The sequence below is a fragment of the Micromesistius poutassou genome (genome assembly GCF_964030765.1).
Source record: "Micromesistius poutassou genome assembly, chromosome: 7".
Classification (NCBI taxonomy): domain Eukaryota; kingdom Metazoa; phylum Chordata; class Actinopteri; order Gadiformes; family Gadidae; genus Micromesistius; species Micromesistius poutassou.
The window spans coordinates 8,740,003-8,757,414 of record NC_140277.1 but is presented as its reverse complement, the minus strand read 5'-3'; the positions used below and the strand labels follow the sequence as shown (position 1 = coordinate 8,757,414).

General features: G+C 45.3%; 1 protein-coding gene across 1 annotated transcript in view; it reads right to left on the bottom strand.

The window, feature by feature from the left end:
- LOC311350172 (protocadherin-15-like) overlaps window positions 1-17,412 on the bottom strand; it is a gene marked incomplete at its 5' end in the record, with an annotated part of 188,434 nt that overhangs the window by 8,582 nt on the left and 162,440 nt on the right. Inside the window, 4 exons of the mRNA XM_084470183.1 lie at window positions 4,704-4,838; window positions 9,487-9,705; window positions 13,553-13,729; window positions 15,271-15,359. Coding sequence (XP_084326309.1) covers window positions 4,704-4,838; window positions 9,487-9,705; window positions 13,553-13,729; window positions 15,271-15,359 — 620 coding nt within the window. The remainder of the gene's footprint in view (window positions 1-4,703; window positions 4,839-9,486; window positions 9,706-13,552; window positions 13,730-15,270; window positions 15,360-17,412) is intronic.

Here is a 17,412-nt window from a genome sequence, read left to right as displayed (position 1 = left end):
CCGGCTCCAGGGTGGAGGAGGCCTTCTTCTGGAAGTCCCAGCCCGGCTCCAGGGCGGAGGAGGCCCGCTTCTGGTAGTCCCAGCCTTGCTCCTGGTAGGAGGTGGCACGCGGCAGCCCAAAGTGCGGCGCCCACGTATTCTCCGCGGGCTCGCCCGGCATGTCCTCCAGCAGGTCCAGACTGTCCAGGCTGTGCTGGCGTCCCCTGGTGCCCGCCGCCGCCGCCGCCGCTCGGCGCAGCTGCAGCTCCCACCCCACGGGGTCCATCAGGGCCTGCCTCCGCGGCGTCTCGTAGTTGTGCAGTCCTCCGTGGGCGCGGGAGGGCAGGGTCCACGTCGCGGACCCCTCAACGGGCGGCGAGCTGGCTGGGGAGAAGCGTCTCTGAGCGTAGGCGACGGTACCGCCCGAATGCGGGCCGTTGTTGTTGTTGTTGACGTGGCTGTCTTCGGTGTACAGAGGGTTGTGCGTGGTGAGCGGGTTGCGGTCGGACAGGAAGGTCACGTTGCTCTCCGACTTGGGCAGGTTGCCGGGCAAGGCTCCGTTGGCGTGGGCTGTGAGGGCGCGACAGGCGAAGGAGCTAAGAATCCGCTGGCGGTCGGCCTCCTCAATGACAGACTTTTTAGCCCTGAGCCCAACAGAAGAGGCGGGATGGGAGAAGGAAGGAACAGACTTGAAACATGCAAAAAGAAAGAGTGGAAACTAAAGAACAGTCAACAGTTAAGAACAAAGTGAAGAAAAGTCAAATGGAATGAACGGGAAAAGGAACAGTAAAAGGTGTAGTAGAAGTAAATCGTCGTAAAAGGGAGTGGATACATTAGTATATGGGGAAGAGTGAGGGAAAAGCGACTAGGCAATTTTATTCCAGCATCGACCAGGCTTGTGGATAGGATTGTGGATAGTGGTTGCAGTATGATGCCTTTCTCTAACTTGAGTGCTGTACCATCTCTGAACCTGTATGCTATGAGGCTACATTCATCCTAAGCCAATTCTCATCCCAGATCGAATTTTGGAATCCGTCTGGTCACATTCATTCTTTCTTTTCGTGAAGTTACCCGCAAACGACAAGAAAGCAATAAGGAAACATAAAGTTCTGATTCACTGTGTTTGTTGTGGTTGGTCTGCCTGAAACCAGATCTGTATCAGAAAATCACATTCAGGCCATTTACCCTGTAGGGGGACGGTAGTGTTGCATTTTAGCTTACGTTTACTATATCAGCAATTTTACCATTGTTAAGAATATGATTCACTATTTGAAGTCACAAGAGGCAAATAGAATCCAATGAGCCTTCCCCTAGTAGTATTACATTTCAGGTCCATGACGGTGCCATCAAATTAATTTGCTTCAAAGAGACAACATCCACCCATTATGTACAAGTCTAATCATAGATTAGGTACTATCAGCAGAGCCAAATCTAATAGAAAACAATCTGGCTTGACTTAAAGTGAATGAAGGCTAGGAGAATACTTACTAAGGGTATTAGCTAAAAGTGTAGCACTATACTTTACTATCGGTTCCACTGCATCGCCACTATTTTAGGAACCCGACAATTCAATTAAACAACAACAACAACACACTACACATGGTTGTGCATTCCAAAGATTGAATCTCTGAAAAAATCACATTGACGTGAACTGTCTCTAACTCAATCGAAGCGTCCAGCTAAACCTATCAGCAGGATGGGAGAAGCGGGGACAATATCTAATATTCAATTTCTACTCACAACATAATTGTATTTATATTGTATTTTAATGAGGCCCTGAAACATTGCATGGAGTACTTACTGCACTCTGAATCCCAACAGGTGCAAGTGAATGGAAATGTGGACGAGAGAGAGAGAGAGAGAGAGAGAGAGAGAGAGAGAGAGAGAGAGAGAGAGAGAGAGAGAGAGAGAGAGAGAGAGAGAGAGAGAGAGAGAGAGAGAGAGAGAGAGAGGGAAAAACAGACATATGGTAAAAAGACAGGGATGCATAATATGCAACGCTGCATATCATTGTGTGCTTGGGGCCTGCGTCCCATTGGTTCCTGCCCTGTCATGGGGGACTGTGGAAGATCACAGGAGTTTAAAAAAATGTTTAAAGAAAAACAACACAGCTGTCGGAACCGTAATCTTGGTAAGGTTACTTCAAAACACAAAATGGCACCAAGCCTGAAAGACTCCACACACTCCACTGGCTCTTCTGGCTCACAGAAAACCCCCTCCTCAAAAGAAATGCATTAATTTTTCTTCTTAGCATTGGTTGACAGCTGCTCTGAACAATAAAGGACACTCTGAGCTTATCTTTGGCATATCATTAAAATGTAATTACCTCTTATCTAAGCAGGAAACCAGGAAGAAGAACAAGTTGCAAGTACTTCCCTTTAGGAATTGGGTAAAAATGACTAAGCACCCTATTTACCAAAGGGGCCGATAGCACGGTATTAATTCTATCAGTTTCATCTCCTAGCTATCAGCATTTCTCTGCACACTGGTGTGTTTAACATGAAAGCTCAAATTGAATTGTGCCATAGACAAAAAGTCCGGGAAGCACAGGAAGTGACGATGATATATTCAATAAAAGTAACAAGAGAGGGACAATTTTAAAATAAACTGAACAGAACCAAACATGACAGAAAATCAAAGCACTCTCTTTCAATATGCTGTAACCTTGAAAGAAGAACGCCTGATGATTTTTTTTGTGTGTAATGCTTTGAGCAATGCTATTGAGAAACATAAAAAAACAACAACACACCAAATCACATATGGGACAGGATGGTGTAGTAGTAGTAGCTATGGTATTCACTTCTAGCTCCAAATGTACTGGGTTCAATTAAGCAATCTTACACAAGATGGCGTTCTTGAATGTCATTATTGGTACGCGAAGCACAGCCGTAGGAACGAGGCGCTTGCGCCGAGTTCCGAAGTCCTGTGCTTCAAGTACCAATAATGACATTCAAGAACGCCATCTCATGTAAGATTGCGATTCAATAACACAAACCATCTTCATTATCAACAATATTGTAAAATATTTTCATATTGTGGGTTAATTTGCCCTCAAATTCAAGCTTTCTGCCCGAGTTCATCTCCATCAGAAAATAGTTCCTATAGTAACGATAGCCGACTCTTGGGTCAGTTGAACGTTGTTATGGAAACTAGGCTCATGAAAATAGTTTCGGCTAGTTAGCATAGCGATACTTTCTGTAATTAGGCACAATCTTTTTGTCCATTCTTTCACCAGGCATTTAAACACGCTTAAGAATGGGAATTGACCAATCGGAGTGCTTGCTTAAACTTGCGTGTTATTGAATCCCCAATGTTCACTACCAATCTGTAGGCATCCTTGAGCAAGATGCTTAACTCTACCTGCTCCATGATGCCATGAATCTGAATTCTCTGTTAGTTGCTTTGGATAAAAATGTCTTCTCAATTAATAAAGAGTCAAACAACAGTTGATCATGCAGCTGATAATCGTTAGACTCCTCTCCGGAGTACGTTGATGCAGGGAAGCCCACAGCGGTTTGCCAATCGCTAATATCCTAATTATACATTAAAAAAAAAATCTTTAAATATCTGGAATAATCATACTAATGAATAATATTTCCATACCTCCAATAATGATCCATGACGATCAATAATAATACAGAAGAATCCATAATTAATCCATAACAATCCATAATTATCCATACTAATCCAGAATGAATCTTAAAAATCCATCATGATCTCATTAACGACAAATTATAAAAATGATAACATCCTAATTCATTAAAATCATCATTATTCATTACTGATACAAATAATTTATAACAACCCATAAATAACCCCCAACTATCAAAACAAAAATCTAAAAATAAAGCCTCAAATTAAGTCTCTGGTCCACTATAACCATGTTAACACTGATCCTCCATAGAGGAGAGGTTCTGGTCCACTATAACATGTTAATAATGATCCTACCTAGTGAGGAGAGGTTCTGGTCCACCATGTTAACACTGATCCTCCATAGTGGAGAGGTTCTGGTCCACTATAACATGTTAATAATGATCCTCCCTAGTGAGGAGAGGTTCTGGTCCACTATAACATGTTAACACTGATCCTTCATAGTGAGGAGAGGTTCTGGTCCACTATAACATGTTAATACTAATCCTCCATAGTGAGCAGAGGTTCTGGTCCAACATGTTAATACTGAACCTCCCTAATGAGGAGATGTTCTGGTCCACTATAACATGTTAATACTGATCATAGTGAGGAGAGGTTCTGGTCCACTATAACATGTTAATACTGATCCTCCATAATGAAGAGAGGTTCTGGTCCAACATGTTAATACTGATCCTCCATAGTGAGGAGAGGTTCTGGTCCACTATAACATGTCAATACTGATCACAGTGAAGAGAGGTTCTGGTCTACTATGACATGTCAATACTGATCATAGGGAGGAGAGGTTCTGGTCCACTATAACATGTCAATGCTGATCATAGTGAGGAGAGGTTCTGGTCCACTATAATATGTCAATACTGATCATAGTGAGGAGAGGTTCTGGTCCACTATAATATGTCAATACTGATCATAGGGAGGAGAGGTTCTGGTCCACTATAACATGTTAATACTGATCATAGGGAGGAGAGGTTCTGGTCCACTATAACATGTCAATACTGATCATAGGGAGGAGAGGTTCTGGTCCACTATAACATGTCAATGCTGATCATAGGGAGGAGAGGTTCTGGTCCACTCACATGCTGCTATCGCCCAGCTCCTCGTACTGGTTGCTGGTTCTTGGGGGGGCAGCGGAGGGCGGCGGGGGTGCACCTTTGGCCCCGGGAGGGAGGGCCTGCTGGATCCTGGCGGTCTTGGCACACTCAGCCTGGCGGCTTGAGGGGGTAGACACAATGGTTTCAGACAGCATCTATGGGCCTATTTATAAATAAATCCATCTATTCATGCATCTTCTACACAGCCATGTATCTTTCTATCCATCCATCTACGCTTTAAAGGAGTTGAGAAGAAACATTGGTTTCAGATAGAATCTATCTATCTATGTATCCATCCATCTATCCATCCATCATCTATACAGCTATGTATCGTCTCCTCTACCTGCCATTTGTTGAGGGGATGAGATGCCACTTTAGTCAGTCTGTCAATCTATCTATCTATCTATCTACCTATCTATCTATCTTTCTATATATCAATCATCCATATATTATCATATATCTTTCTATCTATCCATCTACCTATCTATCTATCATCCAACTATCATCTATACGTCTATATATGTCCATCTATTAATCTAAACATATCACGCATACAGTCTTCCATCTGTCAATCTTTCTGTCCTAATATGGTATCATTTCCCTCCATCATTCTCTTTCCTGATAGTTGCTCTAAAAAGGAACATAAAAAGATCAGAACATCTCGTGATCTTTAAGTGTCACTGACTGACTATTGCTTGGCTTTCGTTTGATCGATCAGCTGTAATTTCAGGCGGGAGCAGGAAGAATGCCGCAAGGTGCCATTATACTCAGACATTCAAGTCATTTTCACAAAGAATCATAGCCCTTTAAGCGCAATCTTGCCCCCATTAAAATGACTGATGAACAACGCAGAGGGGTTGTTGTTTGGAGCCTTCATAGCACTGGAGGTGTGATTACTCCTGATAAATAATAATAATAATAAAAGGATACTTACTCTTTGAATCTGGTGAAGAAGTTCGCAGGCAGCAGATGAGAGAAATAAGGAGGGATATTGAGTGTGAGAGAGAGACGGGGAAAGAGGGGGGGGAGAGAGAGAGAGAGACAGAGAGAGAGGGCGGTATAAGACAAATTGGGACACAAGAACGAAGAAAACCACGTTAGATAAACATATTATGATTAGATTTACAATGAAAATACTAAACTTTAGTACCGAGGGAGTATTATATTGTTGGTGTACCATGTAGAAACACACCCACACTGTGACACACTTAAACAATGTGTATTATTCTCATGGCACCTTTCTACCTTTCCATATCCAGTCATTCGCTTATACTATGCGGTATCAAAGAGCTCTATCTATGTACTCGTAGTGTAATAGATATAGCCTAGTGTTTTATTTTGACAGCAATGAAGTGCTCCAGCCTCCAGAGCCAGCAGCGGTCTACATAACGCACATCTTCTCTCTCTCTCATCCCCTCCCTCTTGGGTTTTGACACTAACTTCTCACTGCTTTAATCCAATTATTCCACACCAATTATTTTTTCAATTACGATGTGTTTTTGCTGTGCTTCTTCTCGTCCAAGCCAGGGCTTGATTTTAAACACATTTCAACAGTGACACAATGATTTAATTTCCCAACCAAAACAAAACCCATATTTATCCTCCTACAGAAGGCTCAAATATGCTCTTGGAATTGATCACCACGCTGGATAAGCCATCTGCGCGGCCCCGCGTGCGAACGCCGCGCCTCGTATGCTAAGGGCTAGCGTGGCCATAACGTAGCCATCTGCAGCGGGCATGTTTACACTGAGCGGACCGTTTGACCCATCTGCTGGGAACAATAAACATGTCATCGCTGGCCACCAACACTCATGTAAGCCGTCCACCAGCACCCACAGACCAGCAAGTTAGACAACAGAGGATGACACCCACTCCCTCAATGGGGCTTCAAAGGTGCATTTACATACACACACGCACACACACGCACACACAGTCTCTCAATCATAATCACGCACATGCTAGAACACACACAAACACACACTGTCCCTCACTCAGACACACACACACACACATGCACACACACACACACTGACACACACGTACACACACATACACAAGCACACACTGTCTCTCATTCAGACACACACGCACTCCGCACAAATACACACACACACACACACACACACACACACACACACACACACACACACACACACACATACATACATACACAAACTGTCTCACACTCACTCACATGCACGCACATGCACACACACACACACACACACACACACACACACACACACACACTTTGGATGCAGTTCAAAGCTGTCTTTAACAAGAACAACATGAACACGTAGGTAGCACGGGGCGGACAGAACAATGAAGTCGCTCAAAGAGGCGTGACGGCATGTGAGTGTCAGTAACCCTGTCCATCACTGGGACCGCCTGGCCTGGCACACACACACACACAGACATGCAAGCGCACACACACACTCACTCACGCAAACACACAGACAAACATAAACACACACTCAGTCTGAGGGACAGGACAGGGAAGAGGAGAACACTCATTGGTTCCCAGAGGGCAATGAATAAATAGGGGAAAAAGCTGCCCTTGTTGTCAGCAGTCATACAGTGTTTATCTATGCAGGTGTGCTTGTGTTGGCGTATGTGCTTGTCTATGTGTGCAGGTTGGTGTGCGCGCGCGCGCGTGTGTGTGTGAGTGTGTGCCAGTGAGTACGATTTTGTGTGGGACTGTTATGTGAATATTTGTCCGTTCAACAATGAAGATACCACTCCATAAATGTATGCATGTGCTAGGGTGAGCGTTTGTGTTGAGAGAGTCTCTCTGTGACCATCACAGTTGGACAAGGACATTTGTCACAGAGGAGTGTTAATGAATCTGCTTTCACAGAGCATGAGCCTGGAGATTAACCCTGGACACGAAGGGAGTGAGGGAGAGAGGTACAGACGCAGTGAGAAAAGGTAGAGGGAGAGAGAGGTAGATAGAGGTAGAGAGAGAAAGAGAGTCAGAGAGAGAAAAAAGGAGGCAGGGAGGATTGGAGGAGGTAGAGAGAGAGAGAGAGAGAGAGAGAGAGAGAGAGAGAGAGAGAGAGAGAGAGAGAGAGAGGAAGACAGAGAAGCAGCAGCCACAGCCAGCCAGGGAGCGGGAGGGTGAGACAAGGAGTGGTGGAGGTGGAGGACTAGGCCCAGGTAAGATAGAGACAGACAGACACACCAAAGGGCTGCAACAACAAATCGATAAAATCGATAAAAATTGATTACTAAAAGCGTTGGCAACGAATTTAGTCATCGATTCGTTGAGTTGCGTCTGTTTACAGAAGCTGACGCCGACAGGTCCACAGCGAGCCTTCCGCGCGCTATAGTGTGAGCGACCACAGCTTGTATTTTGGACATGAAACATGGAGGAGAAAACGGTTAGACTGAAATCTTCCAAAGTGTGGGAGCAATTTACAATGCATAAAGCTAAAAAGTGTGTTAGTTGCAATCTTTGCAAAAGCGAAATGGCGTGGCACGGAAGAACCACGGTGATGTCATCCGTGACGAGGAAGGGGGCTCGACAGCAGGGTTAAGTCAATACAAGATCTCACATTTATTCCGTTTTCAAGTAAGGACATGCAATATCAAGCCCAAAGTATACTACTCCGTATCTGTAATCCGTAATCCGACTGTAACTACGGAGACCCCTTGAGCATTTGCAGTTCTCCGTCGTGATGTCGGATACGCAATGCAATTCGCTGCCCGATCGATCTTATATGCTGACTACTAACTAGTTAATAGTGTTTAAATAGTGTTAAATAAACTTCCAAAGCTTTCAAAGCAAATCTTATTTGGTGTTTTAATGGTCTATTGGTCTTTATTGGTAGAGCTACAGAGAGGGTTTAATAAAGTTTATTAAAGTAACGTAAGCGTTAGCTGGTTAATTGAGTGTGTGTGTGTGTGTGTGTGTGTGTGTGTGTGTGTTACTTTATTTACTTTACACTTTTAAACAACTGAAAACCAAATTTTGTGCACTTTATAAAAGAAAGGAGCCTTTTCATTTTTTTTAGATATATACATAAATGTATATCATACATGTTTTAATTTTTTTTATCATTTAATATTACTTTTAATAGCTCAGGGACATTGGAGCAATAACCTGTTGTTTTTACACTTCAGTCTGCATTGTGAATTTGAAGTAATGTTCAGTTTTTGAATAAAGATGCGGCAATTACAAATGTTTCTTTTTTTTATCCGATTCATCGATTAATCGAAAAAATATTAGACTGATTAATCGACTATTAAAATAATCGTTAGTTGTAGCCCTACACCAAAGCCTTGTCTCACTTTACTCCCCGCTCAACCGTGGCACTCGGTTTCCATCCCGTTTAGTATTCTGTGGTATCCACCATGTGTGACGGCCCTAACGCGGCAGTGTCCTCATGAACACACTGCACCCCCCCCCCCCCCCCCCTCCCCCTTCACTGTTGCGTGGAAAACCCTGGAGTCAGATGCATTAATGTCTCCAATTTATGAGCAACCAGATACAAATGCTTCTTCACCCCCGGAAATGTAAATGCGCCGTTCAGCTGGTTTGGAACGCCGCTCACATTGACATTCTACATTCCCGGAGAAAAGAGCGGAAACAAAAACAACAACAACAAGGGGGTCGCACGAGGACACACACCACGACGAGGAGAACGCCAGAATTAATTTACCGGGGCAGAGACAGGGTGGAGGCGCAGGAGGAGCTGGAGGAGCTGTTACCATGACTACACCCCCCCCCCCCCCCCACCCCCCCCCCCACCCCCGGGCAGCCACTTACTCCTTGTAGCTGACCATGACGATGAGGATGGCGGGGATGCAGCAGAGGATGATGATGATGGCGAGGGCCAGCAGGGCCCCCTCGGTGTAGCCCACTGCCTGCGCCGCCTTCTTCACGCTGGCCACGATGTCCGGGGAGCGGATGACCATGACGCGGCCCCCGTCCCCCAGGTAGGGCTGGAACTCCTTGTTGATGTCCAGCAGCTTGCCATCCAGGAACCTGCTCCGGGACAGAGGGTGATCACGCTGGGGAAATGACTTTGGCTTGTTGTGTGTTTTGTATCGTTACGGTTAACGATGTCCATTTGTATATTAAAAAAACGTCATAACTTTGCTCTTGCGCGATTCACAATGTTAAATTATGTTGCGCTTAGGTTTTTTGTAAAATTTGTAAAATGTTGTTGTTAAATGATGCTGATTTTGCTTGATTTACGTCATGTTGAATTACGTTGAACGTACGGAATTCATTCCGTTGCTTGCACATAACGTTGCATTTTGATTGGAACAGGCTTTATTGAGATGCGTGTCTCTGTATTTCTGAAAGGTGCAATAATTGAAAGAACAATTAAATATTGATAATAATCGACTTCCCCCATCTTTCCGCTTGATATTGCTACTCTGGGCTTTGCTTAGATATTGTCTCATGCTTTGATCGGGCTCTGCCTCACACACACGTACGTCGCTTTGTATAAACAAGCCTGCTAAATGACGAAAGGTAAATGGAAGAAATTATTCATAGCGACATTAATATTTTATGGGCTTACCAGGTGTTTGAATTATCAGTTCACACAGTGTAATGGAACAGACCTACAGTACAATATATAATTTTGCAATTAATCAAAGTGTTACACACCAACACAGCCAAAGACAGAAGCCCCACCCACATGGCTGTATGGTGCTGTTCCAGACCACCCTCTATCTGAATGTACAATGCCATTACCCCTAATGTCCATTCCAAGTATGCACCTTGCGGAAAAAATGCACTGAGTGCACTGCTGCCTCGAATTACTATCGGACTCCCTACTGTTCCATAGGTAAAACAAGTAGAAAGGAAGGTAATTTGCTGGTCTCTCTCTCTCTCTCTCTCTCTCTCTCTCTCTCTCTCTCTCTCTCTCTCTCTCTCTCTCTCTCTCTCTCTCTCTCTCTCTCTCTCTCTCTCTCTCTCTCTCTCTCTCTCTCTCTCTCTCTCTCTCTCTCTCATCCTCCTGAGACACCATTCCTCATGAAGCCAAGTGTGCTCAAGGTGGCTAAAGGTAGGCACTCAAGGTGGCTAAAGGTTACACATTATAATACACCCCCTCCCTCTCCGTCTACCAACATCGCCACCGCTAACAGCTCGCCATCTACCACTATCTTTCTCTACACAGAAACGCTGTAGTAGGCGTTCTTTATTCCCCAAGCCCCTGGATCAAGTCTGGGACGGGTGGCTGCTCGACAGCGGCAACCTTTCAGTGTGAGGGATGGAGGGTCTCATCCAAGCGGCATGTGTGCTTGTGTTGCCATCCTCCTCCTTCTCAAAACTAAGGACTGCAGCCAAATGATAGGGGGAAACACAGATTCTCACCACATTCTATTATGCCTTCATTGAAAATGTAATAACCTTTTCTTTCACCAGCTGGTTCCACTCTATCACCCTGCAAAACAGGAACCGCCTGTTGAGTGTGGTTAAGGTCTGCTCAAAAATCATTGGGTACCCTGTTCGGACTCTCCGCGCCCTGTGTGACCGACAGACTGTAAAATCAGCACGTAGGATTCTTCAGGACCCCTCCCATATCCCGTTTCCTGAGTTCAAGTGGCTCCCCTCAGGACGTCCAAGCTGTCAGACACAGAGGAGGAAGGCCTTCATCCCCAGGGCTGTCCAGCTCCTTAATGCTGAACACTGACCTTTTAACATAATCTTGTTGTTGCGACGTGTGTGTTGCTTGATTGTGTAGTGTGTGTGTATGCGTGTGTGTGTTTGTCGATTATGCAGTGTGTGTTGTGTGCTTGTGTTTGTTTTTGTCTCTTTTTTAGCAACTGTGCTGCGCCCTCTTAAATTGCCCCTCTGGGATGAATAAGGTGAATTTAATTTAATTTCATTGATTGAACTCACTGGGCTCCTGATTAAAACAGGGGCTAGTGCTCTAGGTCACTTTTACTAACTACTAACTAACGAATGTGTATGAGCCAAGGACTCCAAAGGTCGTGATGACAGACTGAGAACAAGGAACCACTATTTGTGACTAGGTTATGTTTCGGGCCGACTCTATTGATGTGAACGACTGGTCAATTCTCTTAAGCCATTACGTAGCCACTTTTATTCGAAGTCACTTCCAGTGAAATCAGACAAAGGACATGAAGGCGCAGGTGGAGGTTAGGGCTGCATTGTTATTGGGGGAAAAAAGTTTTGACCCTGGGAGTCAAACACCTCAGCCTCTACACTATCAATAACTACATGAACTACATTGCAGTGTGATACATATTGATCCACATGTCCACATGTTATGAGAAGGGTTATTGAAACACACTCTCCTTTAATTCAAGCCAAGTGAAAAGCATGGATGTGAGGGAAGAAAGTAGCTCTGAGGGGCGGCAAGAAGTACAAGAAATAAAAGGGAAGCCAGGGCCGTAAGTGAAAGTGACAGGAAGCCACACAAAGCCACCTGAGACGAAAGTTGGCAAAATTGAGTCAAAGGAGGAAGAAAAGCAAAAGGCATGGCCAGTATGGGGTCCCCTTCCGCTGCCTCCGCCTCTCCTGCAGCGAGGGGATGTCAGTGCTGAAAGCCTGGGCACCCGGAGCCTGTTGAAAGGCGCTGGGGGAACTGTGAGAAAGGGCAGAAGGCTGTCCTGAGGTGCAGACTTAACCTGCTAAAGAGCTGCGCTGCCACAGAGGGGCTGCTGAAGCCGTCTCCTGGCACGGGGACAGAGCCGCCTCTTCCAAGGCACCGGGGTGTCTTTCATGTGTTTTTATATATTGTCTAATACAGAGCTTTAGTGGCCGACATTGCCCTCCTGGTGGTCAAGTTAGTGTTTTAAACACAGAAACCGCCCGGAGATGAGGGACCCTGGGTTTGACAGGTGGAAACACGGCGCAAAGTGCCACCTCCAGCCATTTTAAAAAGCCTTTTGGGGAAGATGGGGCTATAGGGGGAACAACTGCCAAGGAAGTGATGGAAAGACACCGGTCCCTCCTTACTCTCACTTTATCTTCCTGTCGCCGTGAAGCCATTATGTGATTCTGTCCCTGAGCTATTGTCCTCTACAAAAGATCAGGTACACCTGCAGAGAACACAGGGCCTCGGGGGAGACGAAGAGGAAAGGCTGCAGAATGAGAGGGAGCGAGGGGGGTAGAGAGAGAGAGGGAGGGAGAGAGAGAGAGGGAGAGAACGAGAGAAAGAACGAGAGAACGAGAGAAAGAACGAGAGAACGAGTGTGAGAGAGAGAAAGAGAGAGAGAGAGCGAGAACGACAGAACGAGAGAGAACGAGAGAGAGAACGAGAGAGAGAGAGAGAGAGAGAGAGACAGAGAGAGAGAGAAGCTAGTTCTGTACATTACCCGACAGGGTACACTCTCATAGTAAATAACACAAGGGTATAAAAGTAGACTATATACCCTTGTGTATTGAAGTATAAAAAACTAATTGTAGCAGTGCGCTTGCTTTGGGCCACCTAGGTGGCTGCCACACTCCATCTAGGTGACTACTGGGTTCCTCCAAAGCCCGGTATTGGAAAACCGGTTCATTGTAAAAGTTTGTAGACAATGATACAAGGTGGTCTCTCCCTGAGTGTGTGTGTTGCTGGCTGGTTTAACGTGTGCAGCGCCACCCGGCCCCAGAGTCCAATCAGTCTGACTCAGGCCAGGGGAGGGCCGACCAAGAGGCAGGGTAGCATAGTCGCTAGGATGTCCTCACAAAGATGCCCTATCCCATATCTTTTCCTTCATGACCGCCTTACTTGTTCATTGATTATTTAGTCCTTTAGTAAACACTTTCAACCACTGACGCTGTGGACGAAAGCCTCAGCTAAAATGAAGAGGAGGTGCTTATGGAAATGACATTATAGATATTTTCATTTTGCTCCGTGACTTACTTGAACAGCTCCTGGCGGGAGATGGCTCTGTTGGTGAGCGGGTCGATGGCATACACCGTGAGGTCAGACTCTCTGTAGTTCTCCAGCTCAAAGCCGTCGCCATAGCGACGGGGCCCGATGGCCTCCACGATCACCCTGGCACCGGGTATCTGGTCCTGGACATAGCGCTCCAGAATGCTATGAAAAGGATTCCAAATCAATTCATCTTCATTAATACAGCACTTTTCATGCAAAACAAGGGACACAGGACCACAATAACAAATTAAATGATTTCAAATCACACAATAAATGATACAATCAATATTATACAATACAAATTGGATTCAATTGAGTGGTAGTTTTAAACAAAAACAAATAAGACACTAATAGAATGCAACACCAAAAAAACTATCTTTGATACTTTCCTGAAAACATATTGAGAGACTGTGGTGACCTGAGAACTCACATCTGGGCACAAAACAAAACTCATTTCAAGAAAAAGTGCAAGAGGAACATTACCATAAAAGGCGGACGTGTTGATATCGTTAGTGATTCATTTTGTGGTCATGGTAACTAAAGCAAGACGAAAGCCCCCACCAACCACTGTATTATAAGTACCTCATTTGGCAGCGGGTTTCCCCCCATCGGGAGAGTTCGTCTCTCGACATTGAACTCTTGGCAGAACTATTCTGGGATAAATTATTCCGTGTGGGGGCAGGGGTGGTGGGGGCGGTAAATCTGCACTCCAGATCACCGCCAATAGAAATAAAACCCTCCGGTGACTGCTGGTGTCATGGTGGAGAAAACGCTGCGAGCACTCATGTAAAATAGGCTTGGACCGCTCCCAGGGAGCCCCGCTATTGCCCTGCCCGGGGTGTCCTGGTGTCCTGGTGTTGTGGTGTCGCCACTGAGTGTTAAACACCCCAAATAGGTTTGTTTTATGTATGTATGTTTGTGTGTCCCTGTGTGTGTGTGTGTGTGTGTGCACGGCATCCGGGGAAGAGGAGGCGCAGGAGACGCAACAAAGAACACACTGGGAAAACAAATATTAAAGGCCATTTGCTTTTCCGATGAGCTAATAAGGCTAAAAGCTTTGCCCACCAGGCCCTGCAAACAGAGTAGCTGTTTGCATTTGAACAAGTTCAATTAAATGTCTCCGCGAGGAGTGGACGTGACGAAGCGGACGTTTGCAAGCTGATGAATTGATGGACTATAGTCAATAGGGAAGAAAAAACCTCACATGACAGTGAATTGGAGGTGCGTGCTGGTGTGAACGCCTCCCTGTTTATTTTCCTTCTGCGATGGAGCTTAAGGTGCAAGATTGCATTGACATTTTTCTATTTGACTTTTATAGTATTAGAATTATTATCGCACTTCATCAAAGACGCAGGATCCCCTTCCTCGCAGGGCCCTTCCTGGGGATAATAAAAACAAACGCGTCTTGCATGGAACTCTTTGATTTAAGTTATTAAAAACTGTATTTGTTGCGCAGGGAATCCTCCAGAAATAAGTTGATGAAAAATGTATGAAAAATTAAGTTTAACCTGGAAGGAGAAATACAATTCTACAGGTAGACATCAAATAATAAGAAAACATTAATATGTTATGAATAACAATAACACATTTTATAGTATTAACAGTACATTTGTATCCGACTTTAAAGCCGACGCACAATGTTGATGTGCTCTGACTGAGTAGGTAGCTTTGGGCCATTGGCTGACATTTAAACATGGTCTCACCTAACCAGCTGGTCCTTGTTCTCCTCTACCACAGTGGACGGCACGTTGGAGACCACGATCTGCATGTCCAGTGCATTCACCACTGAAACCTGTCACGTGGCCCCAAGAGAGATCCAGACAGAGGAAGACAAAGAAAGACACAGTTAGGGGGCAATCTTCCAAAAGCCTTTTTGTTGAAGGCAAGAAGAAAAGCAGAGCAGCCGCCTTGCCCTTTTCCTGTTTTACTTTGGCAAAGCCACCAAGGAACACTCATACTGCAACCTAATGACATTGGCCGCTTTTTTTCTTTAGTTGAACTGGTTTCACCTCGGGGTGTCTAGGGGCCTCTGCCAAAAAACGCACAGCAATGCAAAACAACCCCAGAGCAAAACAAAACACTTGGGGCTACTTTATAACAATTCAAAAAATAGTTGCCCCACAGAGGCCAAGCAGCTGTTAGTTGGTGTTATTGGGGCTGTATGGGTGACAAAACTGGGTGACAAAATTTCTAGCACACTGCCCCAAACATCAGCAGAATGGCCACTGTGGAATACAGAACCGATTCGAAATGTCTGCCAATAAAAACCCTTCATCCAACCACAGCCAAACACTGACGGGTAAGGCACACCGATGGTGTTGTGTTGGTTGGTGTGTGTTGGTGTTTTTTAAGCAGGGAAAGATGGACAGTGTGTTTGACAGTCTTCCAGAGAAATATAAACCCAACCTCGGAGCAGAACATTTTGTATCTGTTTATAGAGTGAGAACAACTGTGTGGACAATCATTTGTTCCCATCAGTTACAATGGTACTTGTCTGTTGATTGTTAGTTGTACAAGATGTTTGTGTGTGTGTGTGTGTGTGTGTGTGTCAGTCAGTCCACCTGTGTTCCCATCGGTGCGTCGGATGAAAGTGGCTCCGTAATGGCTTAAGAGAATAGACCAGAGCTAGATTGTGTTGTGCACATCCATAGAGTCGGCCCGTCGAGTGTCCTTCTGTGCGTATGTATCTGTCCATCTGTCAGTGTGTGTGTGTGTGTGTATTTGTGCGTCTTGGCCACACAACAGTCCAAATAAGACTCCACTAATTATCCACTTGTACCGGTGCCACCACACAACCCTACCAGTGGTCCCATCCGGCGGCGTCAGCCAGGAGCTAACTGCCTGGGAGGGGGCTGTGTGTGTGTGTGTGTGTGTGTGTGTATGTGTGTGTGTGTGTGTGGAGACTAATCCCCTGCTGGGCGGCCAGAGCTCCCATGCGGCGTGGCCGTGGAAATTATGTTTCCCGCTGAAAACGGCCGAGCCGTCACAGTTACGCCCCCCCCTCGTCACTCGCACACATCACGCATCTGATGTCCCGCACCCTCCGTCTGTCTCATTAGAGGCTTGTTAGCCCCGGAACATTCCACATGAAGCGCTCCATAAACCTCCTGCGTGCCTGGGTGGAGAAGCGCCGGGGCGAGGGGGGTGGTGGTGGTGGGTGAGCACAGCACAGCAGGTGGGTGGTGACTATTCTTTTTTGGAGAGGGGATGAAACGAAATGGCAGAGCGAGACGATGCAGAGTCACAACGGCAAGGAGCCACAATGACATCTACCAGTGTGCAGACACTGATATATGCACAAACACACACCTACATAAGCATATGTGCATGCCCGCACACACACACACACACACACACACACACACACACATACACAGATACACACAAACCCACAGGACACACACAGGACACACACACACATGGTGCACACACTGACACGCCGACACAGAGACACCAATTACACAGCGTTCAAGACTCTACAGTACAGGCCTGAATTGGTTCTTGTGTTCGTAGCGTGAGCTGGATCTGCATGGCGTACTGGAGTGGTTATTAAACGGACAAGGAGATAGACCAGGGGTTCCCAACCTTTGACATTTGCCGTATCGCTTAATTATTATTTAATGGACCATCTCATATGCAAATGAGAAAAGGGCACAAAGGTTGACACTATTTTAAATAAAAAGCCATAATATTATATTTACATCTATTTACAATGGTCTATATCATATTTTATATTTTTGTAATTGTGTCTATTTCTAGATAGACAACCTACCCCCAGAGTTTGGTTATCATCATCATCATCATAATCATCTACTACATCATCATCCATACACATGATTAACATA